General features: G+C 41.2%; 1 protein-coding gene across 1 annotated transcript; it reads right to left on the reverse strand.

Moving 5' to 3' along the window:
* Positions 1-3197: 3197 nt before the first annotated feature.
* On the reverse strand, positions 3198-12071 carry ASMT (acetylserotonin O-methyltransferase). Its single transcript, XM_056489273.1, has 8 exons — positions 10592-12071; positions 9114-9288; positions 7849-7978; positions 7154-7222; positions 6542-6660; positions 5683-5823; positions 4485-4607; positions 3198-3845 (listed from the first exon to the last, which is right to left on the reverse strand). The coding sequence occupies exons 1-8, from the start codon at positions 10661-10663 to the stop codon at positions 3634-3636; spliced, it is 1041 nt and encodes a 346-aa protein (XP_056345248.1). The 5' UTR covers positions 10664-12071; the 3' UTR covers positions 3198-3633.
* Between the last annotated feature and the right edge of the window lie 1772 nt (positions 12072-13843).

Here is a 13843-nt window from a genome sequence, read left to right on the forward strand (position 1 = left end):
ATACTCCAGATTTCTCACAAGTCCCAGAGCAATTACCACAAGCCCACTTTAACTTCCCATGATTTTTTCACTCTGACAAGTCCTTTGATAATTTTGTTTCCTCCCTTCTTCTCAGTTAAAAATATTTGGCTGAACTTCTTCGTGGCTGTGTGGGCATCCTCCAGTGGTCTTCCACTAAGGGGACAGGGAGTTCTAATATTTGTCACTGTGCTTCTCATTGCCTATTTGCTAGTTTTTGTAGCTAGATGTGGTTGACTACTGCTTTTATCTCTTGCTTTTGTCTGTGGGGCTGAAGAGCCCTCAACTATCCATCTCAAAACTCAGGTACCCTCACATTATGGATTTCTTAATATTCTTAACATTCAAAATGTCCTACTATACACAGCTCAGAAACAGCATCTGTTTCCCAGCTTCCAAATCTACAGGGTCTCCTGTGTTACCAAAATACTAAGCCTAAATATACAAAAGTCAGAGCAAATTCCAAACTCTAGGAAAATATACAACTCCTCATTCTGGATAACATAGCCCAGAATATGTGCAGCTTGCATTTACCAAGACACCATTTTTAATTTTTGCATGTTTTTAATAAGCTTTGAGAGGTGAACAGTTTTGTCAAGCTATGGCATCCTTAGCATTCCTATCACAGCCTGGAACTGCAGTCTTCCTTTTGTAGTATGAATGCAGAAAGAAGAAATCAGCAAGGCGTAACACAGGCACTGCTTCATTTATCACACAGAATGTTTATGGGTTAAAGACTGTGTTCCATTTCAAAAAAGCATTGACTGTTTTAAAGGTATGAGATACAGCACAGAATAAAGACATAATAAACCTTCTGACAACATGAGTGTTAAGTCATTCTCAAATCTCATACTGAGATGTTGGAAAAAAGCAGTCAGTTTTATGTGCTTTAAGTCAGCTCCTGACAACCTGATTGCACTAATGTGTAACATGAAGACCTATTTCCTATTTTAAGAGATCTGTTTCACCCTGTAACAATGAAATTGCTTTTAGCAAGCCTGGACATGCATACTGCACCCTTTGAGAAGCTGCAGGGTGTGAGAACACCCAGCTCTGAAAAGGATGCTCTACTGGCAGCCTTGCAGAAGATATTGCACTCAGGGAGTCACTGTCTTGGACAGGCCATGTCTGCTCTGCCAGGGCCTGAGAAACCCATGTGCTACTAAGGTAAGCTGTAACCCATTAGATATTTGGGGAAGGTAAGCTGCATGTGGACCAGGGGGTGGAATGATTGATGCTGAGCAGTATTGGTTTGTACAGGAGTGAGTGCCCCCTGCCATGCTGCATGTCCAGAGTGGGCTCAGGCCTGTGCTGTGCCACAAATATCCCTCAGCTGCAGGAGGGGCTCCAGCAGCCCCCACCCACTGCCAGAACAGCCTCTTTCTTGCAGGAAAATAATAACCCAAACAATCGGAAATGAACCGCTTCCTTCCAGGGACAGTGCCTGTACAGCGTGTTGCTGGATACTGCTGGGGACCAGGGGAAAAGCAGCCTTGAAGCCCTGGGCTTCTCAAGCTGCACAAGGACAAGAAATTTTAACAATGATTATGCACCTGCAGGGTGCGTGAGAGCCCTGTGAGTGTCTCGTGATGTTTTGCAGAAAGCATGTTTTCAGAGAGGTGTTGCCTTCTTAGACCAATTAGTCTTTTCTGTTCTGTTTTACACAAACTACCCTAAATATAAATCTAGTGGTTTTTTTAAATAAAGCTCTCTTTTGCTTCTCCATTACATGAGAAACCATGTTGCATTATCCTTTCTGCTGCTCTCCTATAGCCTAAAATGCAACATGTGCTGTGGAAAATCCAAGAGGGCTCCATCTGGTGCTGGATGGAGCATGGACATAAGTGCCTGACATCTGAAGCAACATCAAGATTTACTTGCTATCTACATCCCTCTTCTTCCTTATTAAAACAGTTGCTTTATCAAACCATTTGTTGCAGGTCTTCCTTAGTGAGCTCCAGAAAGTCCTTCACACATCATAACCATGAGAGAGCCTCGTTCAAAATGTGTATTCACTCAAAATGTTGCTTCATTCAAAATGTTGCCCAACACTAAGCTAGTCTGCAGTAAGGCTTTTTTGAAGGGCTAAAGCATTAGAACTGGGAAAACTGTGGAGAATTTTGGGGAGGAAATTATGAATTATGGAGAATTACGGGGGGAAAAACCACACATTTTTAGAAGCCACACAAAGTTCAGGATAACCTGTGGACAGTCCCTGGTGCCTCAAGGATTCTCTAGAGCAGGTCAGTGGAAGAAGGGAGAGCTGAACCTCGGAGCCAGCAGGGAGCCTGGACTGTGGATCCTACTGTCCCACAGTGGTCCTACAGCCACGGATCCTGTGGGACAATTTCCCACCCTTGTGCCCTCCATTCGAGGTCTCCTTTGGGAAGATGTTTCTAGGCAGCATCCAGCCCCCAGCCCATGCCTGATCCTGCTGCAATTGGGCTGTTGTCTTTCTAAGCAGGTACTCAGCACTTCCCGTTTTTTTCTTGCTTAGTTCCAGTTTCTTTTGTTATATTTGAGGCAGCATTTTCCTAGTGCTCAAGGCTGTGCTTCTTCAATGACCCATGACTATCAGTAAGGTCTGAAAAGCAGCAGCCACCAGCTTCCATTTAGCACATTAAGATGGCAAATTTCCTGGCTTTTCCTGCCCTCTGCTGCTTCCTGTAACTCCCAGGCCAAGGGCCTGCTGGAAGTTTCTGTCCTCCTATGACTCATATGAGTGGGAGGTTCCTGTGGATGGGTACTGAGTAAACTATGTCAAGCTCCTCCAGTACCCAGCTTGATGGGCAAATGCAATTACTGTTCCAGAAACAACTGCAGAGTTCCTTTTTACTGCCTTCTCCAAATGTTTCTCACTTCAGTAATGTGTTATTCTGCTTCCAAGAACTGCAAGGGTAATGGGAGGCAGTGTTTGATCAAAAGACTTAGATAAATGGCAGGAGGCGTGCAGTAAAGATTACCCAAATACATAACAGAATGACTTGGCTGCATCGTCTTCCTATCTGTTTTGTAATAAAAATCTCTGGGCTTCAACCAGTCACTAAGGTACAACACTTTTTCATAATTGAAATCAAAGTCTAGAGGAAATAAAAAATTAATATAATTTTTTCTTGCAAAACTCTCCAAGGCTCAGACAGGGTTTCTCATGGAACTTTGAAAAGACCACAAGGAGACATAATTTGGTCCAATTTTATTCTATCAATATGTCAGGAATAAATATGCAGGCAAGAAAGCTCAGTACAGGGATTAGTTTTATTTTGCAGGCACTCAAGTACAAATTCAGCTCTGCTTTTGTCAGATACAATGTTAAAATCAGAGAGACAAGCTGAAGCAGACACACTAAACATTTTTGTGGATTGTTTCTTGTGGAACAGGTGTTGATTTCTTTCTTTCCCTCCCAGATCCAAAGGCAAGCCAAGCTAGGCTGCAAGATTTGAAATACATGCATGTTGAAGATTATTGATGTTATTAGTGAGCCTTCTGACAAGGTATCAGCTTACAAAAAAGTTGGCAGCCTTAACTAAAAGCTAATTTGATCATTGCCCCCTAAGAAGAGATTAGCACATTTCTCCACTTTTTCTGCCTTGTTACATATATACAAAACACATATTACTATTTCCTTCCTAAAACAGCATCATAGAGTTTTCCAGTCCTCTTCACTTGGATCACTCCAAAGCCAGCTGCCTGCAGGAGCTTGCTGTACTCTGCTGCTGTTCGCTCCTTCCCTTCTGTCTGCACCAACATATTCAGGGAATACAGCTGGGTTTCTACAGGCCCACTCTTATCTTCATTCAGAAGTGACTCAACCAGCAGCACTCCACCACCTGGTGGAGAGAAGAGAAAGAAAACAATGAATTTTTCAAAGAAAACTAAGAAACTGAGCAATGAAATTTGAGCTGTCACTAAGACAGATCCTAATCCTACTTTCAGGAAGAAGCAGTCTCTACATTAATCATATTTCAGCATCACAGAACACAATGAAAGAGCCAAAGCATCAGAGCATGACTTTGCTTGGCTATGTTGGTACTGATGTCTCAGAGCTGAAGGGGGTGCCATGGCTGGGATGGAAATTTCCCATTTTCCCCAGCTAAAATTTACAGACCTTACTGATTTTGCTCTGTGGGCAATGCTTTTGAAACTCTGAGGCTTCATTATGATGCTTAATATGATGTTTTACTATGATGTATACACCTATATAAACAATACCCAAAATTCTCATTCCTTACACTTCATGCCATGAAAGAGAAGTCCCTGCAGAGGAAACAGAAACTGGAAGCCAGACAAAGAGATCTTAAACTAGGTGCTGTTTGTCTCAGTTGCATGTGGCTGGATTTAGGAAAGCAAAGGACTAAACCAAGAAACTCCTGCACTGACACTCTGCACCCAAACTGAGCATCAAGACTTGTGTGCTTTAAATTGCTGATAGGCAAGAGTCTCTCTGCTTTTCAAAAGTTCTCACCTACCAGGTTTGCAAGCTTTATAGACTTTTGTCAGCAGTTGTACACATTTGTCATCATCCCAATCATGCAGTATCTTGGATAAAATATACAGTTCAGCCTCAGGTATTGAATCATTAAAGAAGTCTCCTATAAAGCAAGAACACATGCATTATACATATCCCCACAACACTAAGAGCTGAGTTGTGCAAATATTTTCAGTTCTGTTCAATTCCAGACTTGCAATACCCTTCAGAAATATCAGACAGCAATGGAGTTACCAGGTAAAAGTCCTCTGTTGCCCTGCATAGGGAATTTGGCTCTTGATCAGTCTCAAGAAGATCTGAAACATTTAAAGGCAACAACTCATCCTGAAATAGACTGATGCACAGGAAAGCATTTGAGCTTAGGTTTTCTCCAACTAAGAAAATCAAATTGACAAAGCACTAAGGAGATAGATTCACGTGGCTTCTGTCATGAGAAAGATGGAAATATTCTCTTTAAGAAGGTTTTCAAAGATCTCTGGTAATCATGGAGTTACTGCATAAATCCATAGGTTAAAATACACATCTCTCACCTCCTAACACTAGCTTTGTTATTCCTTTCATTTAGCACCTGCTGTACTGCATTCAGATTTTTTTCTCATTTCTTCTCCCATTTTGCTGTATGTTTGTTTTTATACACTCACTTCTCTCCTCAAGGCTTCTTTTCCCTCTCTGAGCTTTGAGCAATATTAAGCACTTCCAGCACTTTGAAGACTTTGGTAAACATTAAAAATGAGATCAGTGGCCTGGGCAAGAGGAATAGGAGTTAGCTTGCCCATTTGCATGGTCTAAAGTATCTTAGGACTTGAAGATCAACCAGCTGTGACCAGAGAAGGAAAAACCTTTGCTCAGAGCAGGCCTGGCATCCCTCACATCTGCCAGGAGATTTGCACAGGAGAAAAGGGGAGTGTTAGGAAAATTTATAACAAAGCATGGCAGATTTCAAAATTGCAGGATGCTTTTTTTTTTTTTCCTAATGTATCCTCGTTTTTAAGGAATGAAATAGTTCTCTTCAGGAATTAACATTGCTGAATAACTGAGCTGTGCCTGTGGCAGCTGCTGCTGACAGCTGGGACAGCTGCAGACTGGGACACTGTCCCCATAAGGGGCAGCTGGAGACCTGAGCAGAGCCAGGGCTCTGGAACAACAGCTGTGACAACCACACCACTGTGCACACCCACCTTCGTGGAAAGCGATCTGACGCTCCTCGGGGGAAACAAATTGTTCTCTGGCCACTCGCACAACTTTGGGCAGGTCATAAATGGTGACGGTAGAGTTTGGATACAAAGAGACACACTCTTGGGCCAAAGCTCCTCCACCTCCTTTGGGGACAGCAAAAGGAGGTCAGCACTGACACAAACCCAGCCTGGCCAGAGACACCCCATGGGAGTATGTAGGCATTGTGCACTCAGCCCCAGGGAAGCTGGCAAGGTACTTTGCACCCATTGCTGAGAGGAAGAGGAGTAGCCACTGTCTCCAAGTGTTCTGCAGGAAGATCCAGGGCCAGCAGCACCCAGACAGGTGGGGTCAGCCCCAGCCCTCCTAGCTAGACCAGCTGTGGGTGCTGGAAGGTGAAAAATGAAAAACAGAGTCACTAAAGCAGGGGAAGAAATGAGGGAGGCCAGGGGGGAGCCTGCCTTGCCCCATGAATCCTGGCAGCACTCACCTGAGAGCAGGGTGCTGCAGGATAAGAGGCTGTAGGCAGTACCTCAACAACAGTGACTGGAGGGGAGGAAGGAAAGGGTCTAGCACTGGAGGAATGCATCAAGCAAGGCATGAAAAAGTGCTAAAGCTGCCACATCCACAAGGGGATGAGTGACTACTTACATAACTCAGACTGTAGAGAAAAGCATTCAGCTTCCTAATGCTCTCACCACTCTCACATTTCTGGTTTTAACCCAACCAATTTAGTAAAATGCTCCTTATATTGCCATGTCCTGTTTCCATTATTTTGCCCATCATATACCATAGGAGTGGTTTTCCTCTGCAGAGCTTATAAAAGACATTTCAGAGGTTTGTTATATAAAGTCTGACACTCACCTCCCAAGTCATAGATCTGTGTGAAAGGCGAAAGGTCAAACGCAACAAGAACATCTCTGCCACATATACTCCATACTGAGTTCTGGCCAGCCATGAATTTTAGCATTTCTTCATCTGATCTAGCAATGCAAACAGACACAGCACTGAGACAGGGTTCCTTACCACATCCCCAGTGATTCCTATAATATAACTGCAGCTACATGTTTGAGCTTAAACAAAAATCTCTGTATGTCCTCTTTGCATCTAAACATACCTTGAATATTACTGTATCAAGAGGGTACAGCTAGGAATTTATGCATTTAAATAGGGAATTAAGATTAGTGAAATCCAACAGTGTATCATGCAGAATTTCCTAGGGATTTTTTTCCTTCAACTACCATTGCCTCTGTCAGAGACCTGTGATCTTTTCAGATTAGGAAATTATATACTTATATATTCAAAATATTAGATGGTGTCCCAGTAATTGATACTGTTGAGAAATAAAAACATTGCACGACACTGATGAGAGGAATTCTCACATCATCTTATTTAATTGTCCTGAGCCATAATTAAAAACATTAGTTTTATACACAACAAGAAGAATAAAATTTTTATAAATATTCTAATGATTACCTGTACATTGCTCCAAAAGGGTCTTTAGATGAAACACCAAAAGCTCTTTCATATTGGTTTCTTCCTTCTCTAAAATAGCAATTGCAGAAGCCTATGAGAGTGCTGATATATTTCTCAACCTCTCACAAGAACGACTGGTTTCAAGGTCAGGGTGGGATGGCACTAAGAACAACCTCATCTAGTGAGTGGCATCCTTGGCAGGGAGGTTGGAACTTTAGAGCCTCTTCCAACCCAAACCATTCTAGGATTCTGCGATTTATGGGAACACCTGAAGTAAAGGTACAAGACTGATGCAGTCATCACCGTCATTTCCACCATGTTTGATCATTAGTTAGGTCATGGACTGGAACAAGTGAGACTCATACTAAACTTCCCCAATAAACCTTTGCAACAGAAGCATCCTTAGCCACCATTACTTATTATTTACTTTGTTGATGCCATGTCCAGTAATGTTGATGCCACTATAATGATAAAGTGCTTTACTGAAGGTGAAACCTAAAGAAATCTGATTTCTAGATCACCTGTATAATGGCAGGGAAAGGAAAACTAGAATATTGGCCACAGCTGAATTATCTGCTGTTTTTAATTTCTGAGAACCAGCCAGCACCTTTATTGAGCTCTTTCCCAGAAACACCACTCAGAGCAGCAACACAGATGCTTCAGATCACCAGACAGCACACAACACTGCTCCTTACCTCACAGCATCAGCAAGGTACTGCCAGCACAAGTAGACTGTGTTGGAATAATACATCATAATATGATACTGAGACTTTGGACTTGATTTTGTAAGGTAGACATTGGAAATTTCTGTGTTTCTGTAGAGGGCTAAAGAGTAAAATAAACATATTTACTAAAATATTTACTAATATGATATAGCTAAGTCTATCACACAGCTTGGTGTTTATCTGTACAGCCTAGGACAAAACCACATTACTTCTATAGCCAAATCTTTCCACTGCAATGAGCAGTGGGTGAGGGCTGCTGAAATCTGTGTTGCCCCATTCCATCCAGGTAAACACCATCTCCCTACGTTTAACTCCAGCACCAAACTTTTATTTCAAGGAGAGCAAAAAAATTCCATGTAAGTGTTGTCATTTACTATAGGCTTCTGCTCTCAGAGGAAGCTTTCAGTGTGCTCTGTTTCTCAATGAAGTCAGCAGGTGGGGGGAAAGTCCAAAGTCTGCAAAACAGCAGGCCAGCCACACCTAGCCTCTCTCAGGTCACTAGGGCAGGGAGAGAATGCAGAGAAAAGAATCTCCCCCACTCCCTCCAATACATCTGCAATGGCATCACTCACCCGCGGGACTGGCATACAAAAGGAATATAAAACATAGATCCTGCTCTCCCCAAACTCATTGGGCAACAACTATAATCCCTGAAACAGAGCATGCCAACACAAGGCAGAGCAGGGGACACAACTTGTGAGAATCTAGCTATTCTCTCTCTGATGGCCAGAGATCCTTTCTGTCCAAGTGGATTCCATGTTTCTGATGCAAGGAAAAACTTACATCACCTCTCAGTTCTGATCGATAACCTAATAAAATAGTTTATGTGATAGTAAAAACCATAAGAAAAACAAAACATGTTTTAAATCATGTTGTTACCATCCACCCTGGCATTTTGTTTTAAGTTTAAATTTCTGCTAATATCCCAGAGATTTCTTGAGACAAGCTCCACAGAGATCTTAAGTATCTTCTCCAAGGTCACATGAGGCTCTTGCACAGAGATATTTAGGGTATAGAGTTCTGCACCTGTATTCCACTTTATACCTGTGATCATGCTGGCATTTGCCTCTTCTCTTTCAGCTGAAGAGTGAATCCCAAGAATGGTTCTCTCCTTCTTCCAGCTACATTGACTGACTTAACATTTGGTATTACCCTTTGCCCACATCTTACATCACTTTCAAAACCATCAGAGGTTTAATTCTTTCAACTTACTCCCATTCCTCTGCCTTTATTACCTCCTTCTTGTGCCATCTCTACTGCCAGGAGCTTCAGTCCCACACAGGCATCCAGCAGTCGTTTCATCCCTATGGTGCTGGCACCCAGATGTGCAGCAATGGCATCTGAAGACAGAGGCTTTCCTGACTCCAGAAGAAGATCAAACACCCCCAACTCACAGGCAGTGAACATAACCTGGGGGTAGGGAAAGATGGGACTGAGGGATTAGGGGAAAGCACAAAGCCTACTGCACTTTGCAAGCTGCTTAATTAGGGAAAATATAATTTACTAATATTTATTTCAGATAAACTTGTGTTTCATATAAACAAGTTTCATTATTAAGTTGTAGTTTATCTGAGCACTGATATAACATACTATTCATGCAATGCACTCATTGGTCTTTTTCTTTTTTTTTTTTTTTCCTTTTCCAGTGAAGCCAGCCAATGCTTTCTGGTTCCAAAAGCCCACATTTAGAGACCAGATTTTGTGTGTAAATGTTCCTGCTTCTTCCTTAGTTTAAGAACACATTCTCACAATCTCCTGGAAAGAACAAAGGGAAGACTGGGTGGTGGTACTTGCTCTCTGTTTATGTTTCTGTTCTTTAGGTAAGGATCTAGCACATGCTTTGGTGACCCCTGGAGACTCTCTGGATATCCCATCCTATGGATCCTTTTCTCAGGGACTGATGTGAAGGACTACAGTGATCTTCCAGAGGCAAGGAGTTTCCTCTCATAGAGAAGAACTGCTTCATTCAACCCATCAAAATTTCCTAGTCTTTCCATAGAGCTGTAACTTCTCCAGCAACATCTGTCAGTCTTCAGACAAACATAGCTAACCATACATTTAAAAAAAAAAAAACAACCCAACCATCTTTCTTTAGCTATGCACAGTCAACCTTACAAGTATTAGCCTATTACTCTGGTCACATAAACACTCCTGAAACAGCAACAAAGACATCAATTTAATTGACTGCCTGTATCTACAATGAAGCTCCTTTTACCCTGAGTAAAACACAGATTAGCTAAAGTTGAAATAGTTTCTCAAAAACATAGTACTAACAGTGTTAATTTGGAAAACATTGGGCACTTTTTTTTCCTCACAAAGTGATTTTTCATTATCTATTTTTCCTATCTTTATTGTCAACTCTGCCTTTCAGGAGCTAAAGGTGCAGTGGTGTTTGCACAACCCAAAAAGCATTCTTTCTTACCATGTTGGCCAGAGGTACAGCAAGGGACAATAGGAAAGTTAAGCAGTAAATGAGGAAAAAATAATCCACTGCACTGGATATAATATTTTTATGTCCATATGCTTAAGCAAATAACATCAGCAAACAATAAAAAGAGTGGAATTGCTAGTTTTGCCTTTGTGCCTTAAAAATTTGTTTGGAAAAACAGTCATTATACCAGTGCTTTCACCTCTTCCAAAGACTTGCATTCAGGACCTAAAGAGAAATCCCTGAATATTTCTGTCTGCATACTCTAACAGTTATATTTCTTACCTTTGAGATTAAAAATCCATTGCTGTATTGCACAATGATTTGAGGATAGTCAAGGTCTTCTGTGGAACCCATCTTCCTTCTGGACTGAGACACAGACTTCCTGGCTCTCTTAATTTAAATAAGCTTATTTTCACCAGACACAAAGCACACCAGCTGATCCACATAATCTTATTGCTTCTGAGAAACACACTGGTTACAAAATGTGTTAGCTGAGTTATTTGGCTTTGATGGGTCTTTCTACCTGGTTCAGCTGTTTCTTTGGATCTTCCATCATCACGTGTAAGGCTAAAGAAGCAGTGGATTAAAGCTTGTAATTGTCAGTTCATCAGTCAACAACACACTGGTACTCTCAGAAGCACCTGAAAGCTTGCAACAAGCAAAACAAGAACCAGTACAGAAGAATACCAAGAGCCTGAACTCAGTGCAATGCACCAGCATTCACAAAACAAAGCAGACCTTAGGATTTGAAATTTGCTGTGGGAACAGTCCAGGGGACCCTGGGCTGGCAGTAGGGTACACCCCATCCCCAAGTGCAGAAGCAGCAAGTCCAAAGAGAAGCTGTAAGAATCTGTTGCTGTTTTCTCACTGTGACTAGTTTGCTCTGATGATGATTACTCAGGTAAAGTCTACGAGGAGTTAAATCTATACTTGTTACTTTTCTGTATTTTGTAGATTTCCCACCCATCCTGACACCAGTTTAGAAAGGAGCACTTGTTTGATAGCAGCTCCTCAGCAGGGGTGTCCTATTTGTGCTTTGCCATGTTTTGACATGGTACTGAGAAAGGACATTTTCCAGCTGCCTACTAGAGTCTTCCTCTCCTTCTCTGCAAAATCAACCACGGGTAGCAGAAGGCCCTTGGGAAGAAACAATAAAATGACTGCAAAGTTTGAGATGGGGCATGGATTTCAACTTCACACAGGATATACCTCGTACGTTTTCATCAGAAAATTAAACCCCTGGATTACTTTCCTGAAATCTTACAGCCCAACTGTTCATTTCTCGGTCTCTGACACCTTGCCCATCTCTTCTGGGGGTAGATGTGGCAACACTCAGATGAGGAAAGATTCTTTCCATCAAGGAAAATACTCAGGATTTTCCATCACACATTTAGTGACCCTTCAGAAAACAATGTTTAATTAAACCTTATTTAGGTAATGTACTGAAGGCAAAATGTTACACACCAGCATTTTTTCAGTAGCAGTTCTCTCCACGCTTCAGATTCCATTGTATAATACTTCTCTGAATCTATATTTTCCATTCAGATCCCTACATTTTAGCCAGAAGATGTTCTATTTCTCTCAGCCAGTAGTGAAATAGCAACTTTCTTTGAGAGTTAGCTATTAAAGTTAGTTAAGCAGTTTTCAGCCTTTTTCCCCTCTGTATGCAAACTCAGGAGCAGGACCTGTTCTCAGGTTCTAACACCACGGTTCCCTGGGTTTCCAGAGTACTAGGTATGAACTGTACAAGAATTACAGCAAACACCAAATTGCAGAAACCTGTAGAACTGCTCCTCCTGGCAAACACAGCCTATAAACATAGTGCTGTTGTCTTGTTAGTGCATGAGATGCAGTGTTCAGTACAGATTAGACACTAATATTCTGTGTATTTACTATGTGCAGGCTGGACACCCCAGCACCAGCACACCTCTGACAGAGTGACTGTCAATCTGTGCAGCTTGCATTTAACAAGACACTGAAAGTTTCAAATACACAGCTGTATAAACCTTCCCCTGCTATCTTCAGCTCAAGGAGGGCACATGAGCTCAGTTACTATTTATGAACTTCTGTCTGCATTTGCAATAAGCTGTCAGCAAAGTTCATTTATTTGGACAAATCTAGATCTGCTCTTGGTGAACACATTACAGCTTTTCTAGTTCTTTGGTTTCATTCCAAAGACAGCTCTGTAGAAGGAGAAAGTTTAAGAAAGTCTCACTAAGTCTCCGTCTGCATGGGTGATTAAGTCAACTTATTTCCCTCAGTACCATTCTCTCTCCTCCAATGAAAACAGAGAACTAAATTGTACATGATCACTCATTACCAGCCAAAGATAACTGTTGTTAGCCAAAAAGATTAGAAAGTCATATGAAAATAAAAATATTTCTCTTCTAAAGGCCAATTCTACCTGCTACTGAGAAACTGGTGCAATTTCATGCAAGCTTAAGGATTTCCCACTCCTGGGAACATTACAGCTATTACACCCCAGGCTATAAATGCACTTCACTTAAGGCAAAGTTACATGAGTCTTTACTAATAAAATGACCATATAGTTGATTAAATATACTTGAAGTTCTTTTTCAATTATGACTAAATCTGTCTGTTGAGGATACCAGTTACAATCATCTAATGGGATTACCACTAGTAGTCATATGTAGGGGAGGAGGCTTACAGATAACCCACACCAGATTGAAAAAAGCCACATGCAGTGTGTAGCTGTTTCCAAGTAAATTGTTAGAGAGGCTTAAAGTTTAAGCTCCTTTTAAGCTAGAAATGCATTCATGAAGATAAAATTGCAATGGCTTGCTTTCTCTGAAAACCCTATCAAGATTTCTCTCATAGGGCTCATTCAGGCTAAAGCCCTTATTTTACCACCACAATTCTATTTCAGTGAAGCACTTTTCTTTGCCTAAATGACTCACTACAGTCAAATGCTACACAAAAAAACAATGATGTCATTTTTGCATAACATTTGAAAGTAAGAAATTATTTATGAACAAAGGAGATTTTAGTAAAATGAATGTGTCTGCCAGTGAGAAATGGCAGATGACACTATCTTCTCACATGAAACGTTCTTTATAAGCAAAAACTACAAATCCCAGGGATGTGACTACAATGAGTTTCAATAATGCCAGTAGGGAAACAACTGTGCCTTGCTGTCATGACTAAGTCTCTAAGTATGCCCAGCTTATAACACATGCCCTGGAAGGGCACTAAGGTAATAGTTTGTGGCCTTTTTTTAACAATCTGAAAAACCAAGATATTCAGTATTATACTTTTTATTTGAAATAGAAGATCAAGTTTAAAATGCTCCCCTTCTTCTTTGTAGCTTCTAATTATTCTCATATTTTACAATAGATGCATTTTCCTAGTGTTACTAACATGATTATCATAACATGACTATTATTTCCATCACTTTTGGCACAAATCAATTTTAGTTTTTTCCTGTTTTCATCACATATACTAATGGCAAACACTTGGAGTGGGCAGGAAAATCTGTATATCCAGCTCACTTTCTAAGCAAACTCTCTTCTCTTT

The sequence above is a fragment of the Oenanthe melanoleuca genome, chromosome 1, assembly GCF_029582105.1.
Source record: "Oenanthe melanoleuca isolate GR-GAL-2019-014 chromosome 1, OMel1.0, whole genome shotgun sequence".
Taxonomy (NCBI): domain Eukaryota; kingdom Metazoa; phylum Chordata; class Aves; order Passeriformes; family Muscicapidae; genus Oenanthe; species Oenanthe melanoleuca.